This window comes from Macroventuria anomochaeta, assembly GCF_010093625.1.
Source record: "Macroventuria anomochaeta strain CBS 525.71 unplaced genomic scaffold BU25scaffold_1, whole genome shotgun sequence".
Classification (NCBI taxonomy): Eukaryota; Fungi; Ascomycota; class Dothideomycetes; order Pleosporales; family Didymellaceae; genus Macroventuria; species Macroventuria anomochaeta.
Window position 1 is genome coordinate 1,463,667 of NW_022985362.1, and position 27,991 is coordinate 1,491,657.

At 52.6% G+C, this 27,991-nt stretch overlaps 9 protein-coding genes across 9 annotated transcripts; 4 read left to right on the forward strand and 5 right to left on the reverse strand.

Annotated features, from left to right (window-relative positions):
- Positions 1 to 116: 116 nt before the first annotated feature.
- BU25DRAFT_381344 (beta subunit of fatty acid synthase) lies at positions 117 to 6,541 on the reverse strand (the record flags this gene model as incomplete). Its single annotated transcript, XM_033699664.1, has 2 exons — positions 117 to 1,319; positions 1,369 to 6,541. 2 exons carry the CDS (start codon positions 6,539 to 6,541, stop codon positions 247 to 249), a joined length of 6,246 nt encoding a protein of 2,081 aa, XP_033567883.1. The 3' UTR covers positions 117 to 246.
- Positions 6,542 to 7,586: 1,045 nt separating this feature from the next.
- Positions 7,587 to 13,781, forward strand: BU25DRAFT_356311 (uncharacterized protein). The gene is made up of 3 exons (XM_033699604.1): positions 7,587 to 8,432; positions 8,480 to 13,434; positions 13,488 to 13,781. The coding sequence occupies exons 1-3, from the start codon at positions 7,907 to 7,909 to the stop codon at positions 13,596 to 13,598; spliced, it is 5,592 nt and encodes a 1,863-aa protein (XP_033567884.1). The 5' UTR covers positions 7,587 to 7,906; the 3' UTR covers positions 13,599 to 13,781.
- Positions 13,782 to 14,211: 430 nt separating this feature from the next.
- Positions 14,212 to 14,952, reverse strand: BU25DRAFT_405564 (uncharacterized protein). The gene is made up of 3 exons (XM_033699813.1): positions 14,860 to 14,952; positions 14,578 to 14,620; positions 14,212 to 14,518 (listed from the first exon to the last, which is right to left on the reverse strand). Exons 1-3 carry the CDS (start codon positions 14,911 to 14,913, stop codon positions 14,223 to 14,225), a joined length of 393 nt encoding a protein of 130 aa, XP_033567885.1. The 5' UTR covers positions 14,914 to 14,952; the 3' UTR covers positions 14,212 to 14,222.
- Positions 14,953 to 16,805: 1,853 nt separating this feature from the next.
- Positions 16,806 to 18,046, reverse strand: BU25DRAFT_464910 (FMN-linked oxidoreductase; the record flags this gene model as incomplete). The annotated part of the gene is made up of 1 exon (XM_033700136.1): positions 16,806 to 18,046. One exon carries the CDS (start codon positions 18,044 to 18,046, stop codon positions 16,943 to 16,945), a length of 1,104 nt encoding a protein of 367 aa, XP_033567886.1. The 3' UTR covers positions 16,806 to 16,942.
- A 384-nt stretch (positions 18,047 to 18,430) lies between these two features.
- BU25DRAFT_328901 (mannitol 1-phosphate dehydrogenase) lies at positions 18,431 to 19,738 on the reverse strand (the record flags this gene model as incomplete). The annotated part of the gene is made up of 1 exon (XM_033699546.1): positions 18,431 to 19,738. One exon carries the CDS (start codon positions 19,736 to 19,738, stop codon positions 18,431 to 18,433), a length of 1,308 nt encoding a protein of 435 aa, XP_033567887.1.
- A 795-nt stretch (positions 19,739 to 20,533) lies between these two features.
- BU25DRAFT_427171 (PK beta-barrel-protein domain-containing protein-like protein) lies at positions 20,534 to 22,190 on the forward strand (the record flags this gene model as incomplete). The annotated part of the gene is made up of 8 exons (XM_033699964.1): positions 20,534 to 20,756; positions 20,818 to 21,052; positions 21,111 to 21,231; positions 21,271 to 21,445; positions 21,483 to 21,545; positions 21,698 to 21,767; positions 21,798 to 22,094; positions 22,124 to 22,190. 8 exons carry the CDS (start codon positions 20,534 to 20,536, stop codon positions 22,188 to 22,190), a joined length of 1,251 nt encoding a protein of 416 aa, XP_033567888.1.
- Positions 22,191 to 23,206: 1,016 nt separating this feature from the next.
- BU25DRAFT_416873 (uncharacterized protein) lies at positions 23,207 to 23,840 on the forward strand (the record flags this gene model as incomplete). Its single annotated transcript, XM_033699906.1, has 2 exons — positions 23,207 to 23,371; positions 23,550 to 23,840. 2 exons carry the CDS (start codon positions 23,207 to 23,209, stop codon positions 23,838 to 23,840), a joined length of 456 nt encoding a protein of 151 aa, XP_033567889.1.
- A 416-nt stretch (positions 23,841 to 24,256) lies between these two features.
- BU25DRAFT_464915 (uncharacterized protein) lies at positions 24,257 to 25,270 on the forward strand (the record flags this gene model as incomplete). Its single annotated transcript, XM_033700137.1, has 1 exon — positions 24,257 to 25,270. The coding sequence occupies one exon, from the start codon at positions 24,257 to 24,259 to the stop codon at positions 25,268 to 25,270; it is 1,014 nt and encodes a 337-aa protein (XP_033567890.1).
- Positions 25,271 to 25,710: 440 nt separating this feature from the next.
- BU25DRAFT_453439 (uncharacterized protein) lies at positions 25,711 to 27,980 on the reverse strand (the record flags this gene model as incomplete). Its single annotated transcript, XM_033700092.1, has 2 exons — positions 25,711 to 25,992; positions 27,555 to 27,980. 2 exons carry the CDS (start codon positions 27,978 to 27,980, stop codon positions 25,711 to 25,713), a joined length of 708 nt encoding a protein of 235 aa, XP_033567891.1.
- Positions 27,981 to 27,991: the final 11 nt, after the last annotated feature.

Genomic DNA, 27,991 nt, shown 5'->3' on the forward strand with positions numbered 1-27,991 from the left:
TAGTTGAGACAAGGACTCCCACCCGGGTATGTGGTATTACGATGAGAGGATAGGTCACAGATCGGTTCAGGAATCGGCATGACTACGAAGAAATGCAAACAAGACAGAGAGTAAAAGCTCATTAATAAATTGTAGTACAAATTGCAAGTTTATCATCTCTACGAAAAAGCGCTTATTTTACCACCGGATATCAAAAGTCTAAGCAAACGGCCGTCACAACGCCCAAATCACGACATCTCATCGACTCTACGCGGAGGCAGTGGTCTCCTCCTTCTCCTCGTACTTCTCCCAGTTGGCCAGGATATTGCCAATCTTAGGCGAGTTTGTGAGCTTGTACACATCCTCGAAGTACTCCTTGGTCAAAGCGAACGGCTTCGCAGTGACGTTGGGGATGTACTTGCCGACCAGCTTGGACGGGTCGATCGATGTCTTGTGAATCTTCTTGAGCAAGAAGCTTCGGAAGGGCTTGACACCAGAGCGCAAGAATGTGCTGTGAAAGGGCACATCGATACCCTTGAGCGGGATGGTAGCGAAACCACGCTGAAGGTCGAGAGGCTTGGGCTTAGCCTCGGTCTGCTCAGCGCAGCCCTTGATGATCTCGACCAAGTGAGCCTTGACATCCTCCATTGACAAGCTCTGCATTAGAGACTGGATATCGATCTTCTGCTGCTTGAGGTAGTTGGTCACACCAGTGAGGCAGTCAAGAGCTCGGAGGTCACCAGCAGCGACGTACTGCATGTTGGCAATGTTGTAGTTGACGATCTCGAGAAGCCAGCCAGTTGTCTCCGCAATGTTCTCAACAACGTACTGCAGAGCTTGCTCGTTGAAAGTCTTCGAGATCCTGCTGGGGTTGACAGCGCACATGGAGTAGTTGGAACGACCAGTCTCATCACGCTCGACGGCGACCTGCATGGTAAGACCACGGTAGAACACAACTGAGACCAAGCTCTCAATGGGCATGACCTCGGCGAGCGCAGCAAGCGCACTGTACTCTCCAAGGGAGTGACCAGCGAAAGTGCTATCGCGCTGGACGAGACCCTTAGAGCGCATATCCTCGAACGATGCCTTCTCCATAAGGGTAAGGGCCGGCTGCGTGAACTGCGTCGCCGACAGCAGACCGGTGGGCGATCGGTAGGTGTACGAAGTCGTGTTTTCGTCAATCTCCTTGAAGATCTTCTCAGACTTAATGGATCCATCGGTAGCGACGGTCTCGAAGGTCATCGAGATGTAGTTCTGACGGATAGCCTTTCCACGAGGACCACCGAAGTGAATAGTCAGCTCCTTCGGGTTGTTTTTGACGATGTTGGTAATGGCGAAACCTGGAACTGATTAGGGGATACTTTTCAAAGAAGTATGGAGTAAACATACCGTAGTTATCCATGAAGTGCTTGTCGGCACGGTCCCAAACCTCCTTAGCAACGGGGCTGCTGTTGTACAGCTCCATACCCATGCCCTGTTCCTGGGAACCTTGACCGGTGAAGACGTAGGATGTTGTCGGTTGCTCGACCTCCGCCTCACCAAGAAGGACCTTGTCTTCGGTTTCCTGGTTGCTGACCTCGATTTTGATGATCTTGCGACCTGAGACCATACCAACGTGCTGGAGTTTGACGTCGAGCATGTCATCAGGCAGAACCATGCCAACAAGGTTGACGTGGTAGCTCCTGACGCGGCCGACGTTGTTCTCAGCAGCCCAAGTCTCGACCAGGCTCCTCACGGCAGCACTGGAGTACATACCATGAGTGATGGTACCAGGCAAGTTGGCATAGCTGGCGAAGACACGAGAAACGTGAATAGGGTTGTAGTCGCCTGACACACGAGCGTAGTTCTCGTTGGATGCTGGAGCCCTCAGTGTCAATGGAGCCTTGCCGTGCAGAGGAATGGGGTTCTCAAAGTGAACTGGCTGGTCGATCGTGGAACCGTTGCGCTCCAAGTAGTCGACCACAGGGTTGCCGTGAGCGGTTCCAGACTGGTAGTTGACGGATGCAATCTGGATGATTTCCTTGGTTGGCAGCTCAAGAAGAACCTCACCAATGGTCTCGACCTCGGAGAAAATTGTCTTGTTCTTGTACTTCTGGAAAGTCTCGAGCTTGAAGACTAAGGTCTTGTTCAGGAGGTCGATTTCGGGCTCCTCGAAGTTGAACCACTCCTTTGAGCGCAGGATAGCAACATCCTTGCTGGTTGCCAATTGCAGCTGCATTGGCTTCTCAGTCTTCCTCTGGAAAGTGTTCTCGAAATCACTGTATGCGCCGCGGTACAAGAACTGGCTGGTGACCTCCATGACAGCTTTGCCCTCACGGGTGATAGTGCCACAGATCTCGACCATCTTACCAGAGTCCTGGTTAATGACGGCGTTGATCTGAGCAGTAGTGTCGAGAACATCACCCTTCTTCAGAGGCTCTGCACCAGGAAGCATGCGGAAGCCGTTGGAGAGATGGACCAGCTTGAGCAGGTCCCCGTCGATGGCACGAGGGAAGATAGGCTTGGTGATCGCCTTCCAGCCAACCACAATGGCGAAGTCCATGGGAGCGAAGACCTCCTTACCTGGTCGGTCGACGAAGGCCTCACCGGTGTTGCCAACGGCGTGGACGAAGTCGTTGATAGCTTCGCTAGTGACAGTAGCACGGCCACCATCGAAACGGGATGTGACTGAAGCATCGAATGGGCAGGCCTCGTCACCGAACCAGATCTTGTAGTAGAAGTCCTTGATGCGGTCGTTGCGAGCTTCCATGACTTCGTGGATGGGCGCGTAGCCAACGTCAGGACGGTACGTGAAACGGAAGGGAAGAGCGACAGCAGATCCAAGAGCAGTACGCTCCTCGTACATCTTGAGCAAGATCTCGTTATCCTTCAAGCTGACATCAACAGTCTTGACATACTTCGCGCCGTGGTGCAATTCCTTAACTGTGATGGAGGTCTTGCTGGGGTCATTGGGGTTGGCAATCTCCACAGTCATACCAGGGACGGGGGCAAAGATCCTGGTTGTTGGGTTGGTCTGGAAACGCTGGCCCTGGACGAACACATCGGTAGTGAAGAACGCGTGTCTCCACGAGTATGTGTTACCGGCAAGAAGTTGCAACCACGACTGGACCTCAGGCATGGTCGCGTTCGGCGCAGGTGACAAACGGTAGATTGTCTTGTTCTCGAGCTGAGACACGGTGAGACCGTCAACTTCCAAACCCTCTGAGGCCGCGAGGAGCTTGCTGCCGAAGTACTCGACTACTGGGACCTTGGACTCATCGTCGCCGTAAACGTCGTGCAGCAAGTACTTAATGTGGCCCTCGTGAACACCGTCGAGGATCTCCTTGATTGGCTCGTCGACCTTGGTGGAGTACTTGACGGCCATAGGACCCTGTAGAATACAGGTCCTGCCGACGTCCTGGTCAACAACGGCTTCGATGTCCTCGGACTGCCACAGAGAGTCCTTCTTAAAGAAGAACTCGAAGGTGTCATCAAGACAAGGAACGAAGGGCACGGGCTTCTGTCCACGGCGCTGGCAAAGCAGCAAGAAGTGCTGAACATCCTGAGCGTTGATCAACTGCTGATCGGCCTCAGGGTAGGCCTTGGAGACCTGCTCAAGCGTTGTGAATGGGTCGCTGAGCTCATCGTAGCTCTGGATGATCGACTCGCCGCCAGACTTGCTGAAGCGCTCCTCAACTCGGCGGATGAAATCGCCGGTGAGACGCTTCAAACTTTGGTCGATCCAGCGAGACTGGTGCTTGACGTACATGAGATCAACCATGCGTTGAATGACCTCAGAGTACGTCATGTCTTCCAGATCAACGGATTCGCCCTTCTTGTTCCTGCCAAACCAGACTTTCTGAAAATCCTCATTGAGCTTCTTGATGATGTATTCGCGCATCTTCTTGAGCTCGGGAACGCGCTTGGCCTTGTCCAGCGCGAAGATCTTCTGGTCCATCTCGTGCCAGAAGATAACACCGCGAGTAGCAAGCTTGTGAATGGGCTCGCCCATCTCGGAGCGGACAGTGATGACACCGCCAGCAGGGCCCTTGTAGGTCTTCTCCCAGTCAGCATCGTCAAGGCCAGGAGCGTCAACAATAGCCTGCTTGGCCGAGGGAGACGTATGGGCCTCCTTAGCAGTCATCACGCGACTGCCGAACAGGCATCCGTCGTAAGGCATGGGAGGGTATCCGAACTTGGTCGACCAGCTACCAGTGAGGTAGGGGTACGTGTCTTCCGCACCACCGAAACCGGAACCGGCAACGAGAATGAGGTTCTCGCACTTGCGAAGGCGGCCATACATCTGAAGGATGGGCTGGTGGAAGTCTTCGAAGGAGTGGTGACCACCTCCACGACCTCCAGTCCACTGGAGCAGGACCGGGAAAGTAGGGTTCGCCTTAGCGATGTTGATGGTCGCCTGAATAGCTTCGACGGAGCCAGGCTTGAAGGCCATGTGCTTGATGCCCAGGGTCTGAATGTATTCGTTGGCAACCTCGATAGAAGGTACACCAGCACCGATGGTCAAACCTTCGATAGGAACACCCTCAGCTCTGAGCTTGGCCAGGAGTGGGATCTGCCAGCCCATAGCGCGGGGGTTGACGTAAATCAAGTTGATGGTGATACCACGACCAGCAGGAATGTTCTTCTCAACCTTGGTGATAGCCTCGGTCATGGTCTTCTCGTTGTAGTAACCTCCACCAGCAAGCTCAATCTCATAGCCAGCGTTCATGGTGGCTGCGACGAAGTCCCAGGGGACAGTGCAGGGTGTCATACCAGCAACCATGACAGGAGGCAAGCCGAGTACTCTGCTCATCTTGGTGTCAACATAGGTCTTGCCAGTAGATGTCTTGACAAGCTTCGGACCATGCTCCTTGACCCAGTCGACAGCATAAGTGACAGCATGCTCAGAGTCGCGGTCGAAGAGCTCAGGCTTGTAGCCGACCTCGACGTTCTGACCGTCGATAGCTCCAGCCAGAATGACGCGAACACCAGTGCCCTCCTTGTTGCGGTTGGTGAGCACACCGAGTCCGGAGATGCCACCAGGACCGAAGTCGAGAATGTGAGTAGCCTTGGGGAAGACAGTAGCCTTCTCCCACTCAACAGAATCGCTGGTGATCATCCTCACAAGAGCAGGGACAACGTTGTCCGAGCCATCTTCGCGAATATCCTTGCCAGTGTGTGTATCGTACATGGGCACACCGAGGTCGCTCGCAGCAATCTTGATGTCCTTGAGGTCATCCTCGAGCTGTTTCGTCGCTTCGGCGAGGTATGGGCTGTGGAAGGGCGCGGTAATGGGGAGGAAGCGGTTGACGAAGCGAACCTTGCGCTCGGTGAAGGGTATCCTTGTCTGGTCGAGACCAGTAGGAGCCTTGACCTTACGCAGACGAAGGTTGAGACCGTACAGAGAGATTGGAGGTCCTGTGACGACGAAGTTGCGTGCGCTGTTGACCAGCGAGATGGCAATATGCCTGTCCTGGGGCAAGTGTGCGTTTGTGGCGTCAATGTGGTCCTGAACAGCCTTGCGGGACAGGTCACGAATCGACAACATAGGAGTTGGGGTACCCTCGCTGTTGTCGATCGAGTCTTGTAGGATGTTCGGAGCCAGAGAAGTCCTGGGGAAGGCTTGCTGACTGCGTGTACCAATCCAGAAAAGGATCTCAATTGCCTTCTTAGCAGACCTCTCGAAAGTCTCCCAGTTCTTTGCTTCCGCGATTGCGGCAGCTGTGACAACACCCTGAGAGTGACCAGTGACACCAGCGAAACGGCTGCGGATGTGTCCGGGGTGGCTACCGAGCACTCTGCACGTAACAACGTAGTGCGCAAGCTGTGTAAGACCGATCAACGGCAAGCTGACAGGCGCTGAGACGAGGTAATCGGTGTCAGGTTGAGCTTCACGGTTGTTGAGCCATCGCATAACATCCAGGCCTTTGGAGTACAGCTTCTCTGCGCGCGGGTCCCGCGACAAAGTCAGCAGATGTTGTGCCTCAGCCGCAACAAAATCCTCCACAAACGAGGGGTATGTGTTGTAAATTTCTCGGAGTTCATCGAAGTACTCCTCAATGTTGCCCTGGCCGCCCAGAACAGCGTAGATGAAGGCGTTCTCGTCAGAAGCCTCGCGGAAGAGGGCAGACTCGTGGTGCTTGATGGGCCTTTCAACGGCAGCGCGAGCCGCGTAGTATGACCGTACTGTCTCCAGCTTCTTCGCAGTGATGCCTGGCAGCGTGGCGGCCAGCGCATGCACCTCATTGCCCCGCAGGAAGGCGCGCTCGAACTCAGTGAGAACCAGCTTGAGGACCTCCTCGAAAGAGTCAGGGTCCTCGCCCTCCTCTACCTCCTTGGCAATGAAGCCGAGGTAACGTGCAACCAGCTCGACGACTGATGATGGCTCGTCATCCTGGGCGAGTTCGTCTGTGGGCTCGGGAAGTGTCTGCTTGAAGGTGTCCCTCAATTGCTGGGCATTGAAGTGCAGGGCGGTTGGGATGAGGAGGGTGTACTCGAGCGAGCCGTGGGTGAGGATGAGCGGGCGCAGATTTGCTGCAGAGCGCGGCGTGGAGATGCCGGTCTGCTGGCCTGATCCGTACATGCTGAGCGGTTTGACGCCTGAAAAGCTGTATCGAGCTCGAATTAGTTTCGTCATTCTGGATTTTGGCTATGAGGGGCTCGCTGGTGCGGCGATCTCGGTGACATCAAAGGACATTGAGATGAAAATGGTGCATACCTCTAAAAGACAGATCTGGGCTAAATTATAGATATATGGAAGGAACGATGTGCACAGGAAGGTGCGTCTGAGGTGCTGTGAGCTTTCATTCGATTTTGGCGGGACTCGAGGAAGGTGCGCTTAAGCTCTGAGAAAGAGCTATCAAAGATCACCACGATCAAGACACATCTTCCACAACGTCGCCTCTTCGCAACAAAGACCCAATGCGTACCTGTTTGCTCAGGTAGAAACTAATCAACCTGGTGTGCTCGGGATTTCGTCAGGACTGCTAGTGCTCGCAGCTCCCTTGCGATGTGCGGTGTGCTGTGTGGGTGCAAGATGTCCACCGCAGCAGGCAGCAGTTGCAAAAGGGTATATGAGGAGTAATCAGAGGGGAGGGAAGGGTCAATTGGGCGAGTGGAGATGTAGGAAAATGCCGGGCAGCGCAGAATGGCGTGTCTATTATCCGCGGCGAGCTGTTGACTTCCAAAAACTCGGGCGCTTTTGGACCCGCACTAGCATTGCAGGGGTGAGGGCACTTGCATGGGTGTGCCTTCTGCGGCCAAAGCGTTGGGGAAGGAAGGACCCCTCAAAGCAACACTCCGGCAGCTGCGATGGGCGCACCAGCGGATCAACAACGGGTGCCCATTCCTCAGTCTGACGTACGCCAACGGTACTCTGATAAGACACCCCGCATCGTCCAAGGGCTGCAGCTTGTTGAGCACAGTGTTGAAAGCGGGTGTGGGCCGACGTGGTGTGTACCCTGGCCCGCACTGGCTTCGCAACACCCACCGCCTTTGGTGGCTATCTCTCGCAAGACTGGCGAAATTTGTGTTGAGAGCCAGAGCATTGACGGCTAGGCCGCAGGGGGTGCGTGACTTTTAGAGCGGTGCACAAATCCTCAACGACCAAAGGACACGTCCAGTAAAGTCTCTTCCATTCGAACGAGATAAACAGTCAATGCGTTGGATGCTGTGTTCCTACTGCACCCGTCCGCTCTCCCACCACTCCAAATAATTTGCCTTTGGGGGACTTACCTCACCCGTCCCCAAGCTTCCGAGCAACACCCATCTTCATCCTAATTCCAGCACGCTCCCTCCCCAGCGTTGCTGTTCCTTCCTTTAGACACTATACCCCTCCTTTTGCCGTGTACTAGACTAGAGATACCCATTGAGCTCCGGCGAGCTTTGGCATCATCTCTCTGATACCCCGACTCGACCACCCACCTACACTCCACGCATTCCCAGCACCATGCGTCCCGAGGTCGAGCAGGAGCTCTCGCACACGCTGCTCATTGAGCTGCTTGCATATCAATTCGCCTCGCCTGTGAGGTGGATTGAGACGCAGGATGTGGTCCTCGGCGAGAACACCACAGAGCGCATCGTCGAAATTGGCCCCGCAGACACACTCGGTGTGATGGCCAAGCGCACACTGGCCTCCAAATATGAAGCTCACGATGCGGCGCTGTCAGTCCAGCGTCAGATTCTGTGCTACAACAAGGACGCCAAAGACATCTACTACGATGTGGACCCTGTCGAGGACGAGCCAGAGGCGGCACCAGCTGCCAGCGGAGGCGCTCCAGCAGCAGCTTCATCAGCACCCGCAGCAGCAGCAGCTCCCGCGGCTGCCGCCCCTGCTTCCAACGCTGGCCCAGCTGCTCAGGTGCCGGATGCCCCAGTCACAGCGACCGACATTCTGCGGGCATTGGTCGCCCAGAAGTTGAAAAAGCCTCTTATGGACATTCCTCTGAGCAAAGCCATCAAGGATTTGGTTGGAGGTGAGCAATTGAAGCTATTCGAAAAGACTCGAGCTAACCAGCCACAGGCAAATCCACTCTTCAGAACGAAATTCTCGGAGACTTGGGCAAGGAATTCGGTTCCACGCCCGAGAAGCCCGAAGATACTCCTCTCGACGAGCTCGGTGCTTCGATGCAGGCTACCTTCAATGGTCAGCTTGGAAAGCAGTCCTCCTCCCTCATTGCCCGTATGGTGTCCTCCAAGATGCCTGGTGGCTTCAACATCACAGCTGTGCGAAAGCACTTGGAGACAAGATGGGGTCTGGCGCAGGGACGACAGGACGGACTTTTGCTGCTCGCTATCACAAATGAGCCAGCGGCACGTCTTGGCTCTGAGAATGACGGAAAGGCATTCTTGGACGAGCAGGCCAACAAGTACGCCTCAATTGCGGGCATCAGTCTGTCCGCCCCTGTGGCCGGTGGTGACGGCAGCGGTGCTGGTGGAGGCATGATGATGGACCCTGCGGCCATCGACGCCCTTACCAAGGACCAGCGCCAGCTTTTCAAGCAGCAGCTGGAACTGTTTGCCAGATACCTCAAGATCGACCTGCGCGCTGGCGACAAGTCATTCGTCGACTCGACAAAGGCACAGTCTGCGCTCCAGGCGCAATTGGACCTCTGGACAACCGAGCACGGCGAGTTCTACGCCTCTGGAATTGAGCCTCAATTCACTCCTCTCAAGGCGCGTGTTTACGATTCGTCCTGGAACTGGGCGCGTCAAGACGCTCTTACCATGTACTACGACATCATCTTTGGCAAGCTCAAGGCTGTTGATCGTGAAATTGTCAGCCGCTGCATTGCGATCATGAACCGATCGAACCCTCTCCTCCTCGACTTCATGCAGTACCACATGGACCACTGCCCGACCGAGCGCGGCGAGACCTACGAGCTTGCAAAGGAGCTCGGCCAGCAGCTTATCGACAACTGCCGAGACGTCCTCAACGAGCCCCCTGTCTACAAAGACGTCGCCGTGCCTACCGCGCCCCACCTTGAGATCGATGCTCGCGGCAACATGAACTATGAGGAGGCTCCTCGCCCAAGTGTCCGCAAGCTGGAGCATTACGTGCGTGAAATGGCTGAGGGAGGCAAGCTCTCGGAGTACGGCAACCGTACAAAGGTTCAGAACGACCTGCAACGCATCTACAAGCTCATCAAGCAGCAACACAAGCTTTCCAAGTCATCACAGCTGCAGATCAAGAGCCTGTACAGCAACGTCATTCGCTCTCTCTCAATGAACGAGGGTCAGATCATGCCTAGCGAGAACGGCAAGGGCGCGAATGGAAAGCGTGGCCGCAACGGTCGTGCCAACGGCTCTACCAAGCAGGGCAAGGTTGAGACTATTCCTTTCCTCCACTTAAAGAGGAAGGATGACCACGGCTGGGAATACAGCAAGAAGTTGACTGGTGTCTACCTTGACTGCCTCGAGAACGCCGCCAACAACGGTGTCACCTTCCAGGGCAAGTACGCTTTGATGACAGGTGCTGGCGCTGGCTCCATTGGTGCCCAGGTCCTGCAGGGTCTGATTAGCGGAGGTGCCAAGGTCGTTGTCACCACCTCCAGGTTCTCCCGCGAAGTCACTGAGTACTACCAGTCCATGTACACCCGCTATGGTGCTCGTGGCTCTCAGCTCATCGTCGTGCCCTTCAACCAGGGCAGCAACCAGGATGTTGAGGCACTCGTTGACTACATCTACGACCCCAAGAAGGGCTTGGGCTGGGACCTTGATCTCATTGTTCCGTTCGCTGCCATTCCCGAGAACGGTCGTGAGATTGACAGCATTGACTCCAAGTCCGAGCTTGCTCATCGTATCATGTTGACCAACCTCCTCCGCATGCTTGGTGCTGTCAAGAAGCAGAAGCAGGCTTTCGGCTACGAGACTCGCCCCGCCCAGGTTATCCTGCCCCTCTCCCCCAACCACGGTACCTTCGGTAACGATGGTCTTTACTCTGAGTCGAAGATGTCTCTTGAGACTCTCTTCTCAAGGTGGCACTCAGAGAGCTGGGGCAACTACCTCACCATTTGCGGTGCTGTCATCGGCTGGACTCGTGGTACTGGTCTTATGGGCGCAAACAATATCGTTGCTGAGGGTATTGAGAAGTACGGTGTCCGCACCTTCTCTCAGCAGGAGATGGCCTTCAACTTGCTTGGTTTGATGGCACCGGCTATCGTCAACCTCTGCCAGATCGAGCCTGTCTGGGCTGATCTGAACGGTGGCTTCCAGTACATCCCCAATCTCAAGGACCTCATGACCGATCTCCGCAAGGAGCTCACCGAGACAAGCGATGTCCGCAGGGCTGTCATCAAGGAGAACGCTATCGAGAACAAGGTTGTCCACGGCGAGGCTAGCGAGGCTTTGTACAAGAAGGCCAAGATCGAGCCAAGAGCCAACATGAAGTTCGACTTCCCCAAGCTGCCCGACTGGGATGCCGAGGTCAAACCTCTCAACGAGGACCTGAAGGGTATGGTCGATCTTGAGAAGGTTGTCGTCGTTACCGGTTTCGCTGAAGTTGGACCTTGGGGTAACTCCAGGACCCGCTGGGAGATGGAAGCCTACGGCGAGTTCTCGCTCGAGGGTTGTCTCGAGATGGCCTGGATCATGGGTCTCATTAAGAACCACAACGGCCCGCTCAAGGGTAAGAGCTACTCTGGCTGGGTTGACGCCAAGACCGGCGCACCCGTCGATGACAAGGATGTCAAGCCCAAGTACGAGAAGTACATTCTCGAGCACAGCGGTATCCGTCTCATCGAACCAGAGCTGTTCAACGGTTATGATCCCAACAAGAAGCAGCTTATGCAGGAGATTCAGATTGAGGAGGACCTTGACCCTTTCGAGGCCTCGAAGGAGACTGCCGAGGAGTTCAAGCGCCAGCATGGCGACAAGGTCGAGATCTTCGCCATCGAGGAGTCCGGCGAGTACACCGTTCGCATGAAGAAGGGTGCTACTCTCATCATCCCCAAGGCTCTTCGCTTCGATCGCCTTGTTGCTGGTCAGATCCCCACCGGCTGGGACGCGAAGAAGTACGGTGTCCCAGATGACATCATCTCCCAAGTCGACCCGGTCACCCTCTTCGTCCTCGTGTCGACAGCAGAGTGTCTGCTTGCCAGTGGTATCACCGACCCCTACGAGTTCTACCAGTATGTCCACTTGTCTGAAGTCGGTAACTGTGTCGGTTCCGGTATCGGTGGTACCACTGCTCTGAGGGGAATGTACAAGGACCGCTTCCTTGACAAGCCTGTTCAGAAGGATATCCTCCAGGAGTCTTTCATCAACACCATGAGCGCCTGGGTCAACATGTTGCTCATGTCGTCCACGGGACCCATCAAGACTCCCGTCGGTGCTTGCGCTACTGCCGTCGAGTCCATTGACATCGGTTACGATACCATTGTCGAGGGCAAGGCTCGCGTCTGCTTCGTTGGTGGTTTCGACGACTTCCAGGAGGAGGGCTCTTACGAGTTTGCCAACATGAAGGCTACCAGTAACGCCGAAGATGAGTTTGCTCACGGTCGTACACCCAAGGAGATGTCCCGTCCTACCACCACAACCCGTAACGGATTCATGGAATCGCAAGGTTGCGGTATGCAGGTCATCATGGATGCTAAGCTGGCGCTCGACATGGGTCTTCCCATCTATGGTGTTCTTGGCTTCACGGCTACCGCCACTGACAAGATTGGTCGTTCCGTCCCTGCTCCTGGTAAGGGTGTGTTGACTACTGCTCGTGAACAAGCCTCCAAGTTCCCCTCGCCTCTGCTCGACATCAAGTACAGGAAGCGCCAGATGGATCTCCGCCGCAAGCAAATCAAGCAATGGCAGGAGTCTGAGCTTCTGTACCTCCAGGAGGAAGTCGCCGCAATTAAGGACTCCGCCTCCGAGGACTTCAGTGAGGCTGAGTATCTCCAGGAGCGCGCCAACCATATTGAGCTTGAGGCTCAGCGACAAGAGAAGGATGCTCTCAACAGTCTTGGCAACAACTTCTGGAAGAAGGATCCCCGCATTGCGCCTCTCCGTGGTGCCCTTGCTACTTGGGGTCTTACCATCGATGACCTTGACGTCGCCTCTTTCCACGGCACATCTACTGTCGCCAACGACAAGAACGAGTCCAGCGTCATCTGCGAACAAATGCGTCACCTCGGCCGCAAGAAGGGTAACGCATTGCTCGGTATCTTCCAGAAGTATCTTACTGGTCACCCCAAGGGTGCTGCTGGAGCCTGGATGTTCAACGGCTGCTTGCAGGTTCTCAACTCAGGTCTTGTGCCTGGTAACCGAAACGCGGACAACGTCGACAAGATCATGGAGCAGTTTGATTACATCGTCTACCCTTCGCAGGCAATCCAGACCGACGGCATCAAGGCTTTCTCCGTCACCTCCTTCGGTTTCGGACAGAAGGGTGCTCAGGCTATTGGTATCCACCCCAAGTACCTCTACGCTGCTCTCGAGCACACTCAGTTTGCTGCCTACAAGCAGAAGGTTGAGGCTCGCCAGAAGAAGGCGTACCGTTACTTCCACGATGGCCTCATCAATAACACCATGTTCCGCGCTAAGGACAAGGCTCCTTACGAGGACGACAAGATGCAGGAGGTCTTCCTCAACCCCCGTGCACGTGTTGCCATGGATAAGAAGACTGCCACCTACAGCTACCCAAAGAAGGTCGCTGCGGACCCCAAGAAGGACAAGAGGGCTGAAGAGACCCAAAAGATGGTTGAGTCCCTGACCAAGGCTACTGCCTCGGCTAACACCAAGGTCGGTGTTGACGTCGAGAGTATCAGCGCCATCAACATCGAGAACGATACCTTCATCGAGCGCAACTTCACCCAGAAGGAGATTGCCTACTGCCAGAAGGCTGCCAACCCTCAGGCCAGCTTCACTGGCAAGTGGTCAGCAAAGGAGGCAGTCTTCAAGTCCCTCGGTGTGAAGGGCAAGGGTGCAGGTGCTGCCCTGAAGGACATCGAGATTGGCAACGACGAGACTGGTGCGCCGGTCGTCGAGGTAAGCTTCCCTACCCAAGATTGATAACGATTTCAGTGCTAACATCATGCCAGCTTTCTGGTCACGCTCAGGAAGAGGCCAAGCGCGTGGGTGTCAAGAGCATCAACATCAGCATCAGCCACTCAGACGAACAGGCTGTCTCTGTCGCGATCGCACAGTTCTAGGAGACTTGTGTGTGTGTGCACTGCGTGTGATGTTATACATATAGATGGAGGACGATTCAAAATCTTGAAGAGAGATGATGTATTTGTTAGTTTAGGCGTGGGTGTTTGGGAGCCTCTTTCGTTGCTTAGACCAGCATACCACCTTGTTACTCATTGTAATGCAATTCAAAACAATTTCCAAATGATTTGACCTGCCCAAGCTGTGATAAGCACAATAATTTGAACCTTGGAATGCGTGCGTGCGATAACGTGCTGCAGCAAGAGGAAAGTACCGCCTGCGTGCCAAAGCCCCTCATGTCCCACTAGTCCCGCCCTGTCGTCGAGATAAGCTCAACACATGCAAACCCCCAGAACCCGACACCACGGCCCTTGGCCACAGCTCGCTTCTCAAGCGAACGGAAACTACGGTACGGGAATCAGTGCTCAAGCTCTAAAGTCGGGGTCTCCCTTCGGTGTCAGTTTCTTTTTCGGTGCGCAAATCGCGATTGCGTTGCCCGTGCGCTTTCACATGCCAGCAAATTTCTGGCATGTGACGGCGAAAGAAGCGGGTACCTGATGTCCCTACGTGACACAGGTCTTTCACCGCGGTGGCTTTAGCCTCTTGCGACGCCGCGGTGGATTTAACTACAAGAGGACGGTGTCCCCTGATGTGCGCACCGTTTCTAAGACTCCCCCGGGGGGTGCCCTTGGCGGTGCCAGGTCGTTGAGAGGGCTAACGGCTGCCTGCAGGTACGGGGCGAACCTGTGGACGTGCAGATGTTGAGACCTTAGGATTTCGTTGGGACTGTAAGCTCGGGGACCCTCGGGATGACGGCTATCTGCGTGGCTTGGGAGGGTGTCGTGATTGGGGTATGGAGTTGTGGAGGGATGTTGAGGTGGCACAGATATCTGAGGTAAGGACGTTGCGTTGACGAGAGTCCCTCCGGTTGCGTGCTTGCGAAACCATCGAAGCTGACATCATCGGCAAGGCTGAGCTTACCTTCCTTCCCTCCTTCCGTTCCTCCTCGATTAGCTGACTCGGTCTCAACGGTTCGCATCCGTTACAAGATCATGACTTCACGTCGCACTTCATTTCGACATACGATAGTCGAGTTTACGATTGTGGTTCTCTATTTCCCAGCACTGGCATGCAGTATCCATATCCAGCCATGCGGAGCCTTGCTCTCATCAAACCCTTTCTAGTCAAAGTCCATCAATCCTGGAAGCATCTTGAAGACCGAGAGACCACAGTAGCAGTGCAACTCGAGTCTTCCGAACCGACCGTGACTGACAAAATCACCAGTGCTTCTGCGGCCTCTGCGGTGGCTCCTTCCATGGGTACGTCGACTTCACCCACCCGTAGTCCAAATCCGATACCATGCCGGCTTGGTTCTGAACCTGCACAGTACCCTTACTGTGGGCGATCGTAGTCGCACATGAAGCAGTAGTTGATTGTGAAGAGGTTGTTCTCGTCGCGGCCAGCGTGAGCAACTGGAAGCAGAGGAGGGGCGAACGCATCTTTGGCGGTTGCATTCGTTGAGGGTGGTTGAGTTGTATATTGTAGGTGTAAGAATCAAGGACAGAATTGGCTGTGGGTCGAAAATATAGGCGTGAGGACACAATACCACGCGTTGATTTAAGTGGATGTAAGTGCACGCACGGTAAGATAGCTAGGAATTTTCGTGAGCCTATCTTGCTCTTTCACTTGCTCTTGACCTTCTAGGGTGTCAGTTGTTGATTTTGCTGATACGGAAACATCGATTATAACATTACGGAGTTCGCAACACCTATCTCAATGTAAGCTATAACGTAAATACAAGGGAGCCGCAGAAAGACGTGTTTCAAAAATACTGCTTGATTGAGTCCGGTAATCGAGTAGATCAACCTCTGTCGATTTCCTCACACTTTGCCACCAAGATGCGCCTTGCTACTTTCTCTCCCGAACTTCAGGCACCCCAGGATGTTCAGCCTGTCGGCTTTCCACACCTCAGGACCTTCAGGATCAGCAGGATCCTTAGTCCGATCGTCGTGGATATTGTTCAGTTTGAAACCGTCAGCTGCTAGTCTCTTCGAAAGCTATTGCGCAATTATTTCGTGCGTCGTTACAGCGCCGGATTTTACCCTTCCCATGATGGTGGTCTAGCACTTCGGCGCTTGACTATTCCGCATAGCCTTCAGACCACCAGGACGGTATACCGGCTTTCAACTCTTGCTTGACAAGCTGGCCTAACCGAGATTTAGTTACATCAAGTGCATAGGTTGCAAGCCGCCATGCCATCGTCAAGGGCGGCGGTGTAGGGAAACTGGCCGAAAGGATACTCCTCCTGGGTAGGATCCGCCATAACGATTCCAGGACAATGGTGTACTCTAGACAACTATAGGAGGTCTCAATCCCATAGAAGCAGGAGTCGCTTGAGATTTATATTAGTCCTGAGGACGACCAGGCTGAAAACCCACAGGGTGCAGTAGCTATGTGGTGAATGCTAGGAGGTGTACCTAGATCTTGTGATTGATCGCGTCAAACAGGCAAAGCGGGCAGAGGCAGCCCCGTTGGGCGGCCTTTTCAGCCTGGAGCCCCAGTCTGACGCCGTTCACACATGCTTTCCCAGTGACAGAAAGCACATGGATCCCCAGGGGGCCAAGTGATCGATGCAGTGTACCTAGCGATGAGCGTGAGAAACTGTTTGATGAGGGGAATGATGAAAGAGGAGAGGCTGCAAGGCTGAGCTCTGGTCCACAGCCGCACGCACCAACCCTGAACCAATCGGCATAGTGGTCAACAATCGACCTGATCTGCTTGAAATTAATTGAACTGATTGCAAATCTCAATTCAATCAAGCCGGTAAGGTAGAACCTGGTTGATATACTTAGATGAATTGGTTCACTAAGCTATCGAGTAAGTGTGAGGGAGGAAGGCAGAGGAAGGGGGTGAGAAGAACGCATGTGACATCAGCCTCGGTCCTTCACCCCTGAGTGGGCCTATAAGTGGGTCTATCAGACCTAAAAGGCATAGGTATCAATCCAATCTTTCTAATCACCAATCAAATCAAGCGTCTGAAAAGATGTCTCAATCCAATTCAAGTCGAGGGATCAGAATTGATTGATTTGATTGTTGACAACTATGCCAACCCGGCTAGACCGTCAGCTGCTCATGTTACTGCATCCTGGCACCATCACCAAACATCTCACGTATCTGTGAACGCGCGCTTGATATAACATATGATACTTGCAAATTATTTGTGATTGTTCGACAAGTTCACTTACTGGACGTCTAATGTCTAGTCTGAACTGATGATATCATCACTCATGCAATGCCCTTTTCCCAATCCTGAACGCCGTGCTGATGCAAGATCATTACTATTTCTCTACAAGTTCACAGTCTGCTTGAACTCCTCGCTGAAGGGATAGTCGGTGTAGCCCTTCTCGCTCTTGGGGATGTAGAAAGAGTCGCGGTCGTAAGGGTTGAAGTCTATGCCCTTCTCCAGCCTGAAGACAAGGTCAGGTGTGGAGATAAAATAACGTCCAAAGACGACAACAACGTCGCGGTCCTTGAGTTCCTCGTCGATAAGCTTGCGGGCAGAGTCTGCCTTGAAGCCGCCAGCGACGAGAAGAGGGCTGGAGGTATACAGAGTGTAAAGAGGTTTCAGAGAGTCGTACCCCTCGACGTCGACGTTGCCGGAGATACGGGACTCGACCATGTGCAGGTATGCGAGGTTCAAGGTGTTGAGCTTCTTGATGATGTCCGAGAACTGTGGGATGGGGTCGGCCATCTTCATGCCTTGGAACTCGCTGAAGGGGGAAAGACGGATACCGGTCTTGTCGGCACCAACAGCGTCAACAACAGCCTGGGTAACTTCCAGAGCAAAGCGGCTGCGGTTCTCAACAGAGCCACCATAGTTGTCGGTACGCTTGTTGCAGGTATCCTTGAGGAACTGGTCGATCAGGTAACCATTGGCAGCGTGGATCTCAACTCCGTCAAATCCAGCCTCGATTGCGTTCTTGGCAGCCTGAGCGTATGCACCAACGGTCTCTTTGATCTCCTCAACAGTCATCTCTTTAGGAACAGCAAGGTCGTCGGAAAGCTGGGTGGCACTTGAGGACTTGACAGTGATCCCTTGGCTCTGAGCGTACTCCTTATTGGCTACACGTCCCAGAGCCCAGAGCTGGAGGTAGATGAAGCTTCCCTTCTTGTGAACGGCCTCGGTGACCTTCTTCCAGGCATCAATTTGCTCTTGGGTCTCGATTGCAGGCACGTTAGGGTATCCTCCATGCTGACCGGTGATGAGAGTAGCCTCAGAGATCAAAAGGGTACCGGGGACGGAAGCACGCTGGCCATAGTACTCGGCTGCGAAGGGAAGGATAGTGTGACTGTCGCTTGCACGGAATCGTGTCAAGGGTGCCATGGCAACGCGGTTCTTGAGCTCAATCGAGCCAACCTTGAGTGGCTTGAAAAGACGTGAGTCGGACATGTTGGCGATAGAGTGTGAAGTTGTTGAACTCGAGGGGTATATTGCGTGAAGAACGAGACTCGGTGATACTGCTGGAAAATCGTAACTGATGCAGACGTAAGGCTCAACCTATATACATCCTTCATTGTTTCTAATCAGTCGCCGGACAATCTCGGCAGATTGGCATGGAATTTTCCTACTTTCGCGCTGTACAGCGGTGTACACCGAGGCTAGTTGTCAAAGACGAATGACGTTATCTGGAGCACGATGTAGATTTGTCAGCGGCTATATACCGAAGACCGGAATTGAGCACCATGGGATTCGAAATCCGAGCAACAATCCTGGAGTTTGTGCTTGACGAGTACCGTCATGAGCAATCTCTACACAGTCGACACGTCAAGGCTTCTAAAGAAACTGCTTTGCTTTGCAGAGCTGTGCTTCTAGATCTTCGTGCCAGAGCCATTTGTATGACGTCCTCAGAGCCTCCTTCAATGCCGTTGTATCATCAACGATCTCCGGTTCCAGAAAGTCCATGACCATGGCTGCATTGCGACTCTTCTCGATACAGCTTTGCGTGCGTGGCCGTCTTACAGCGTCGTATGCTCGAAACGCATTTTCAATATGCGCAACGCTGCCATTTGAGGCGATCAGATTGCTCAGCAGGTAGGCATCCTCCATTGCCATCCCAGCGCCTGCGCCGAGGTGTGGTGTTGTTGCATGGGCGCTATCACCAAGTAAGCAAATCTTACTTTTGTAATACGGCGCGTCATGCTGCAGGTCGAACAGGGCCCATTTACTGGGCAAACTGTATTCAGAGATTATATCAATGAGCGAAGGATACCACCCCTTAAAGCGTTGACGAATTTCATCGGCAGTCGCTGGCACTGTCCACTCATTCTGACTCCAGGTCCAGGTCTCGCCTGAATCATGCGGTATGGCAACCATGTTGACGAAGTCGCAATTCTCGACAGGATACGTAACGATGTATCCGCCATAACCACAGTAAATGTGTCCGTTAAACGCAAGATCGGACCCGAGGGCCTTCTCAGCATCCGTTTTGGGTACCATAGCTCGGTAGGCTACCTCCCCAGCGTAGGTGGCTTGAACACCTGAGCCGCATACAAGCTCTCGTACCTTGCTCTTGATCCCGTCGCAACCGATGAGTGCGCTGGCCGAAGCAGTTGTGCCGTCTGCGAACCGTAGCTTGAGCGATCCATCGTTTTGCTCTTCAGCAGTCACGAAGCTCTTCTTAAAGCTTGTGACATCTGCTGGCAGCAACGCCACAAGTTCGTCCAGCAGACGTGCCCTGTGAATGCAACTTCTTGTCCGTACACCGAGAGCTTCGGCGCGCTCAGATCGCCAATCATCGTCCAGATTCCACATCACGTCCCCTGCTTTGTGTCCGTCACGTTTCATCTCATCGATGCCCCATCGGAAAGACATGAATGTGCTGGCGCGGTCGTGATCGGCGTTGAATGTCGCATGCTTCTTGTAGCCTTCGAGTAGCTTCGGGTCGATTAGATGCAGGGCCGTTATCGAGTTGATACCAAATGCAACACCTGCACCTATCTCGGAAAAGGCTTCGGCAGATTCGTAGATATGGACCTGTATCCCATACTTGAGTAGACCGATGGCTAGGGCAAGGCCGCCAAGGCCGCCGCCAACGATTGCAATTGGGATTTGAGCGTAGTTTTCGAAGGCAGTCCCGTTCATATTATCGTCAGTATGCATAACGGCGCAGGACAATGCCCCTCGTGGAGCACTCCCGTCTTCCCCGCCTTTTATATCCGTACATGATCATCTGGGGCTGATAAGCTCACATGCATGTCTTCTAGCCTAATCAAGGCAAGAGGAAGGCATGGCAAGAATAAGTGTCTGTACGACAATGTGTTTTGCTGAGTTATCGAATACGCTCACAACAAAGGCCTGAACAAGTGGCATGATGTATAGGAGAGTGTTGAGGGTGGTGTTTGGTGGTAGAAATGCGAAAGTGACGCGGAGATCCAGTGTGGGGCAAGCAGCCTCAACCACTTGCCTCCTGCCCCAAGCCTCGCAAACTACTGCCGTCTTTCAACTCAACCACAGTCATCGCCTTCCGGGCTCATCCTATGTTCGAAGATTTTTGCGCAAATGCCATCTTTGCGAAATGAGAGCCTTACATGGTGGCTACAGCTTTGGGTCGCTACCTACTTGCTTGCGTTGCTGCCAGAAAATGCGTCAACACTACGCAGTTCTAGACGGAGTGGATTGGAGAGCAAATCCACAGAATATTGACTACACGCCGTTCGAACGCACTAACGCCATAGGGGTCGTGGACTTGTACTCTTCTGTTTACTCTAGCCTCCGGGTAATCTCTTTTCAGTATCATTTGACATCTCTTCGAGCAAACTGCTACATATTCCTGTCTGTTCGAACAACATATTCCTCTTGTCTCATTGACTTAGGGACACCGAGTCACGACAGTCATTCTTTTCCCCTATAGCTATCTTCGTTCACCTAGTCGTAGTCATGGCTACTGACCTCGAAAAAGACGTCGACATCTGGAAGCCTTGTACTAGCGATGTCATACTAAAACTTCGGGCAGTGAGGATGAAGAAGAAGATGGTTGGCTTAGAAGTTGGTATCGACAAGACCATCTGTGAGGGGCCGGTCCGCCTGTCATTCATGGCACTCGATGCAGACGAACACGACCCAACGTTCCATGGTGGTGTCGACAAAGCAGTACACGGATGTTCGTATCTCACTTCACCTGACCTTCTTCCACGATTCCTTTCTGACTTTTGTGCTTGTAGATTCCGCCTCCCACTACCCTACATGGAGATCCGAGTTCCCCGCAGCTGCAGAGAAATCTGTACCTGGCGGTTTCGGCGAGAATTTTGTCTTCAAGTACGTGAACGAGAGAACCGTGTGCATTGGCGATATCTGCGCTATCGGCGATGGAGGAGCTGTACTACAGGTCAGCTTGCCGTGTCAACTATGCTACAAGTTGAACCACCGCTTTCAGCTGAAGAACCTTGCACCGAATACGTACAAGCTTAGTTGAATTGGCTGGTATTACCGTTGCCTTGTAGAAGGATTGGTCAAGGCGGACTATTGAAAGGGTTCAGGAGTATCTGCACAGGAACCAGCAGGACTATGCTATGAACGAAGAGCTGGCCGAAATCGAAGCACTCGGCGACGAGAGCCGGAACAACTTTCAAAAACGAGTGAAGAAACTTAAGACACAAACGGATACCAGCAAGTAGAAGACAGTGCGGCGAAAGTTCACCATCGTGGAGAAGAAGCGCCAAACCCCTCGTATTACGTCTTTCGTTCTCAAAGCCGCCGAAAAGGTCGCAGACACTGAGAAGCTAGACCCTGGGACATATGCTACGATCAAACTACCAAATGGTTTTGTCCGGTCATACTCTATCGTATTTGGTACCCAATGAATTCTAGCTAGGGATAGCTCTCGAAGAGAAGAGTCGTGGCTCGCGACACCTGCACGAATTCACATCGCTTGGAGATATTGTCGAAGTTGGTGCTTTCTCGGGACCGATACCTGTTGCGAAAGCTTCGAGCTACCACCTCTTATCATAGGTGGGATAAGTATCATAGCCTTTCTACCTCCCTTTGAACACTACCGCGATGTGCACTAGAACTCCGCGGCTCATTACGCTGTACGTTCTGCAGATGAGATCCCATTTCGCGACCGCTTAGACCCTTTGAGAGACTACATTCGCTTTCATGATCGATCCCTAGGGTAAAGAATGGACATTGAGAACATCCTTAGTACATTGTCTTGGAATGCACACGTGTACATCTGTGGTCCGGACCGCATGAATCTAGCTGTGAAGGCAGCTGCAACTCCGGCTAGAGTAGAGGAAGGTGACGTGCATTACGAGGCCTTCCAAGCGGATGAAATGGGTGATCCTTTCGACGCAGAGGTGATCAATCGAGAAAGCAAGATTGTGCAGGTCAAGGGTGAAGAGTCTTTACTAGAAGCGTTGAGGAGTGCATTTGGAGACGTGGAGAGTAGTTGTAAGGTCGGCAACTGTGGCACATGCAGAGTCGCTTATGACGTGGGTGAGTCGAACACAGGGGTAGTGGGCTGTCGAGTGAGAAGGCTACAGCTATGCTGAGCTACGTGAGCCGTGGGGTCGTTCGGATTGCCAGTGAGATCTAGTCAACCACCAGATCATATCAGTCAAAGGATAGACCAGCTGTGACTCCTACTTCTGTATAACTCTTTCATATTGGCTGCAGAAGAAAGCACCATCGAAAAGTGGGGCTAGCGTGGGCTAGCATTGCCCTTGTGTCTTTGGCAGAGCCAGCCCCCTCTCCCCTCCTTACAACCCTTCGCACTTTGCGGTATCTTGTACGGCATCATTCATGTGGGTATGTGAGCATGCAAGCTACGAAAAGAAAGTGCCTGCCTGTAACAACGAAAGGTAGTGTTGCAGCTGCTGGAACGAGAAGCAAGATGGGTCTAAACATACTAACTTTCACTTGAATGTAGGTATGGATAGAAGCAAATCGAAGTCGAAGTGAGATTAGGGAGACACTTGAATTTAGAGCACCTTAACGTCTTTTCAGCTGACGCACATTTGACTGCTAACCGCTCAACGGTGAACACTTACCTGGCATCCTTCATCACCCGGCAATGCCAACCTTAAAATCCCTTCCAATCGCCTTGTTTGGAGATGACAGCCTCACCGGCGCATAAATAACTTGGCAACAACAGTACGGCGAAACCGACGATCTTGGAGCTATTAAATTTGCGGCGGACTACGTAGACTTCTGCATCGATCAAGATACAAGAAGCTTCAATAATCAACTAAATGCGAATGGCCAGCGAGTCACATCAAAATGCAGCCATCCCGTGTATCTTTCCACATCAGTAGGGCGCGAATACTGTTCGGTTTGCATTGTTGTTACCTTCCTCGAGGTGTTGTGGCACGTTGCAGGTGCATGGGATAGAATTGGGGACCCGTGGCAAGAAGTTCCAGATGCCCAGTTCATCCAGCAGTGTCCTCTTCTAAGAATTATGTGGACTCAGTTTCGTCTCGAGCTGGCGCAACTTACTACGTCTCTCGAAGAGCAGAGTGACCACGAAACTCTTTGGATGCCGAGCATCCGTGTTCTAGAATTAACACTGTGGCCACTCATTCAGCTACCAACGCAGTCATCATTGCTTGGACAATGACGAGATATCCAGTCGTCGGAATACTGAGACGTCAAGATCGCAACACGACGTCGAGCCTTCGCACATCATCAAAACCAGCATCACAGCATCAAAAGAAGACTGTTCGGTTCATGCCCATCACAACCATCGTGGCCGATGAGATTGTTGGAGAAGAGGACAATGTACGTCAGGCCTACCAGCGCAACATGACTATCGCCTGTCAATTTCGGGCCAAGTCGGCCTCTAGAAGATTGGACGCGTTCCGATGTTGACTACGAGCCTGGTGCACATGCAGCTGAAGACCCGGAAGGCTGGGCTGATACTTCGTTTGCAAACAATGTGCTCTACAATCTGGGACAGTTCAAGGTCTACATCAATCTCTCACCCCTCCACTTGGACCAACCTTGGGTCGACGCATACAAAACTAAGAGTGAAAGTCTGGCGTATGAGCATCGTTTCTGGGCAGAAATTCAGGTTGCCGTTGGCGCCGCTTTGAACAATAGGTCACTCTCAAAGGAGGTTCTTGCGCAGGCACATTGCCTGCTGATTGTCACCTTGCATACGTCGAGCGACGACGCAGGAAATGATAATGGGGAGTCGCAAGCGAAGAGCTGGACGTCAGAACTACAGGTCATGGTGCCGGTACATTGAAGGCCTACAAACTCTACTCAATAGGCGATAGACCGCAGTGGTAGGTTTGGCTTGTTTGGAAGCTGCTGAAGTTTTGCGCTTCTAAACTTTGGTTTGTACGGTTCTTCTTATCTTTTTCAATTTATGGTTGATTCGTGAAGAGTCTCAAGACCTCTGTCGAGATCATAGGAAGTCCAGATTCGTACGCGACGCATTGTAACACATTACAGGAAGCGCATCCCTTGCATAGATGCTAAGCCTTGAGTCATCACGGTGAAAGGTGAAGTTCATGGGAGTGCAGCGATGGAAGTAACTAGCAGCCCAAGCGACGTAGGCTTTCACCACAGAGCCCACCAGAGCCCACCAGAATAGTATGCAGTTTGTTCTTCCATTTAAATCACCACCAATACCTCAGAGAATATTCACTACGACAACTTATGGCTACGAAGTCCACCTCGACATCCCCCGGAGCCAGTGTGCTCCCTCCACAAGATTTCTTGCTCCTCGTCAAGTGGCAAAAGGAGCATGCCCCTGGATCTGACATCGGACAGGTCTGCGATGCATTAGAGTACTATCGCTTCATCAAACATCGCGATGCACTCATCGGCGGCAACATACCACCTCCAGTTCCTTACAGGTCTCACACTGCCTCAGAATGTGGGCATGCGTATCATCCGTCAGACATAAGTATGAACGAGCTATGCCCAGTCTGCGAAGTTGCAGCGCATCTTTCTTTCTTACAGGCCATTACTGTGGCATGGAACAAAGTTGGTGGACCAAGACTATTACCGGGGATATATGTTACGAAGAAGTCTGGGGTATCTCTACGGGCGGGCTGGCACATGGCACGACTACAGTTGCAGGAGCTCCTCGATATGTTCGACATCTTGGTCATGTACGAAGAAGACTGGGAGGCCAAACATCCGTTCGAAGCAGCGGCTGCTCGAAGAACGAACTGCGCCTCAGCAGCCATCAAATTAGCGCAGGAAGAATCTACATATCCTGCACATCTGTCTCCGCCGACTACAAACACAAACAAGACGAAACCAATCCGAGCGAAGAAGACAGTCACATTCGCCGCAGAGGTCCATACCAAAGATGACGGATACATCTCAAGATCCGCCACGAGATTCACCCACGACCGACCACGCAACGTATACTGCCGTTCCAGTCTCACATACGAACCCGGCGAGCACGTCTGCCCTGCAAACTCCGAGTACATTGACACATCGCAAGCGAGCCTCGTATGCGCCAATATCAGCAACCTCAAAATCTACATCACCGACGACGAAGGCGCCTTCGATGGGCTGCAAGCAAACCCACAATTCTATGGCGAGTTTGTTGGCGATCATCAGGGAATCGTGGGCTTGCATGAGCGTGTGGATGATATCTCTCGGCTCATGCATACTTTCTTGACGCAGGATGAGCACAGAGGGAGTATTTGGAGGTAGTGACTGAAGAGGCCGATAGGATGGTCGTGCTGATTGATGATGAGATGGGAGGGATTCTTGATGTGTTTTTGTTCGATGGGGGTCATGAAGAAGAAGAGGATGAAGAGAGCGCGTATGAGAAGGGAAAGGGAGCAGGGAATGGAGATTGGACTTGCCTGAGAGAGTGTCTGCAATAAGGTATACAGTCCATCTCGAATAGGCAATCTGATCATGAGGCGAGCATGGGTGTAAAGCAGCCCTGTGTTACTGTGGTGTAATAGTAATAGACATTGTATTCCATATGTTATAAGCCGTGTAAATGCATTAGTGCGCTAACCCAAGATGCCCCTATCCCAAAACTCCTTTTAAGCTATGTGGCAAAGCACAACAGCGATGCTGTTTCGGTGTTTGTGTAGGATGGCCGGCTTTATTCTCATGGCCATCGTTCTTATTGTCTCTCCTTAGTTGTCTTGGGAGTAGTATCGCTTTGGCTTTGGGCGGGACTCGCGCGCCTCGACGGGGTCTTTCGTTATCCGTACCATCTCGCGCACTTTGCCGTCAAAGGTCACGATGATGTGGTCCGGAACAGGAGGGAAAGGGAATGCGCTGAAGGCTTGCGATGTTGGCGATGAGGTGGGAGACGATGATGCAGACGAGGATTGTGAGTCCATTGTTGTGAGTGTATTTGAAATGTTTTGACCGGATGTGGCGGATCTCAAATTTGCGAGTGTTGATGTAGTGATCTAGCATACAATGTCAGACAAATTACATGTGTGATCTGATTCTCGGTCGTACCTCATCCAAATGGTTCAACTGCACTGCAACAGTGATCGATATTTCGTAGAGCTCGTTTTCTCGTGTTAATCCAAAACTGTCAAGGGTCCAGCGGACTTCCCTTCTTCTTAAACTTTCTCCCTCCACATGTTTTGTTTCATGAATTGCGGACCCTATCCACGTGTTGGTCCGCGTCATCTGCCCGCGAAGTTCGTGCGCGATCTCAGGCCGCCCGGATCCGCGGGCTGCGCCATGCTGCCTAAACGTTGAACTACAATATGGTGTCGATACTTAGTTTGGTTTTTGCTATGTTTAGAAGCTGATCTCTGTTGCGCATGTTTGCGTGGCTGTTTGTACGAAGATGCGGGGTGCGTAAGGTGCTGTGAAGAGGGATGGTAGAAGCAGGGGCAGGGGTTCGCCACTAGCAAGGCTGGATTGGGCAATTGTTAGGACGCGCCTGCGCTTCTGAGACCTTCGTACAACGAGGCTCACTTTGGTGGTCAGTGCAATACTTTTGCGTAGAAGGAGTTATTCAGGCAATACATTGTCAATTAAGCATTACATTGTCTATTCGTAAAATTCGTAATCATGACTCGCTCGCCAGCATACTCCTAGAGTAACGATCCACCTCCAAAAACTCAGCCGTGATCCTCCTCACCGACTTGCTTTACTATTTTTTCGATCTTGACTGCGTCTTGATTCCCAGCTCTGTTTGCTTGCATCTTCTGTCTCATCATCTTTGCTTCGTAATCTTATCGCCCTGCATGTCCGCTCTTCGAGCTCCTAGGGTGTAGGATCCTGTTGAGCTTGAAGGCTTGTATTTTACGACAGGAGTGTTTGGGTCTGCACGTGCAATGTAAGTTGATGCAAATCGCGACTGCGCAACAGAGGAACGTGGAGCAATTTAGAGGAGGTTAAATGTGTGTTCACACCTTGTGCGCAAACGCTCATATGATCTATCATCTTCATACTTGTGGACGCCATGATATCTGGTTGTAGAAAGGGCTTGGTGGTTGATTTCTTGTTGGTCCTTGTTGCGTGTTTGGCACAACAGTGCAATACGTTGTTTCGTGAGGCTTATTTGCGACAGGGGTTATGAACGCGGCTGAGAAGAATTGGGAATGGACTTGGCGTTGTCAGAGTGGTGTGCGTCAGCGGCTGTATCGATGAGTTGACGAACGCGTCTTGTCTGATGCGGATTACGCGGCGATCATTACTGGAACCACCAGCCACAACTTCAAAACTTGGTACAGGAAGTCAGCACACCAAAAGAAATCAAGAGCAGGAAGAGAGGGGTGGGAGTGTGGAAATGTTCATATTGAAGACTTGAGATCGTCTCGATCAGTCAAGACGCATACCAGCTAGCACTGGTGCTTTGCGCCTCACTTTAACGCCATGCTTCGCTCAAATGCTTTACATCGTACAGGACCCGCCTGCTGGGGAAATGTGTCTGGAGTGACGCACCCGTCGTCATCACTGTTCACCACTCAATTCATCTCTCCTCTGTATCGTTCGTCTTCAGGCCCCGTACGAGCTGGCGGCCCATCATCCTGCTAAGCTCTTTCGCATAGTCCTGCGTCCTCATGCTGAGTTGCTGCTCCTCGGTCTTGTTTTCGTATTGTTCCTCTGAGAATGGCGGTGGTGCGTCTGTGTAACGAGCTAACTCGGCTTTGAGCTTCTCGGCAGTCTGCTCATCGGTGTGGATGGAATCCTTGCGCTCCTGTTCTTGTGGCTCGGTAGCGTCTGATGTGGGAGGATTTGAAGTCGGTTTTTGCTGCGCTGAAGTGTTTGAGGGAGCCGCAGTGGAAGGCATGGTGTGAGAAGGTTGTCGACTTGGGACGAGCGACGGTGGTGAGTGGAAGTCAGAGGCTTTGGTGACTGAGGATGCAGAGTCGTGGCGCGAAGCACTTGATGGGTGTTCTTGCACCCCAACGTTGACTTCAGGGTAGTGATCCATAATGATGTTGT

What these genes read in the sequence shown, in the direction of transcription:
- BU25DRAFT_405564 (XM_033699813.1), bottom strand. Translation starts at nt 14,913, where the DNA reads ATGGAAGGAGCCACCGCAGAGGCCGCAGAAGCACTGGTGATTTTGTCA. An exon ending in TGGTGATTTTGTCAGTCACG is followed by an intron (nt 14,621 to 14,859) that starts GTCGGTTCGGAA and finishes CGAACCGTTGAG; the next exon opens with ACCGAGTCAGCTAATCGAGG. An exon ending in AACGGAAGGAGGGAAGGAAG is followed by an intron (nt 14,519 to 14,577) that starts GTAAGCTCAGCC and finishes ACGCAACCGGAG; the next exon opens with GGACTCTCGTCAACGCAACG.
- BU25DRAFT_356311 (XM_033699604.1), top strand. Translation starts at nt 7,907, where the DNA reads ATGCGTCCCGAGGTCGAGCAGGAGCTCTCGCACACGCTGCTCATTGAG. An exon ending in CATCAAGGATTTGGTTGGAG is followed by an intron (nt 8,433 to 8,479) that starts GTGAGCAATTGA and finishes AACCAGCCACAG; the next exon opens with GCAAATCCACTCTTCAGAAC. An exon ending in CTGGTGCGCCGGTCGTCGAG is followed by an intron (nt 13,435 to 13,487) that starts GTAAGCTTCCCT and finishes ACATCATGCCAG; the next exon opens with CTTTCTGGTCACGCTCAGGA.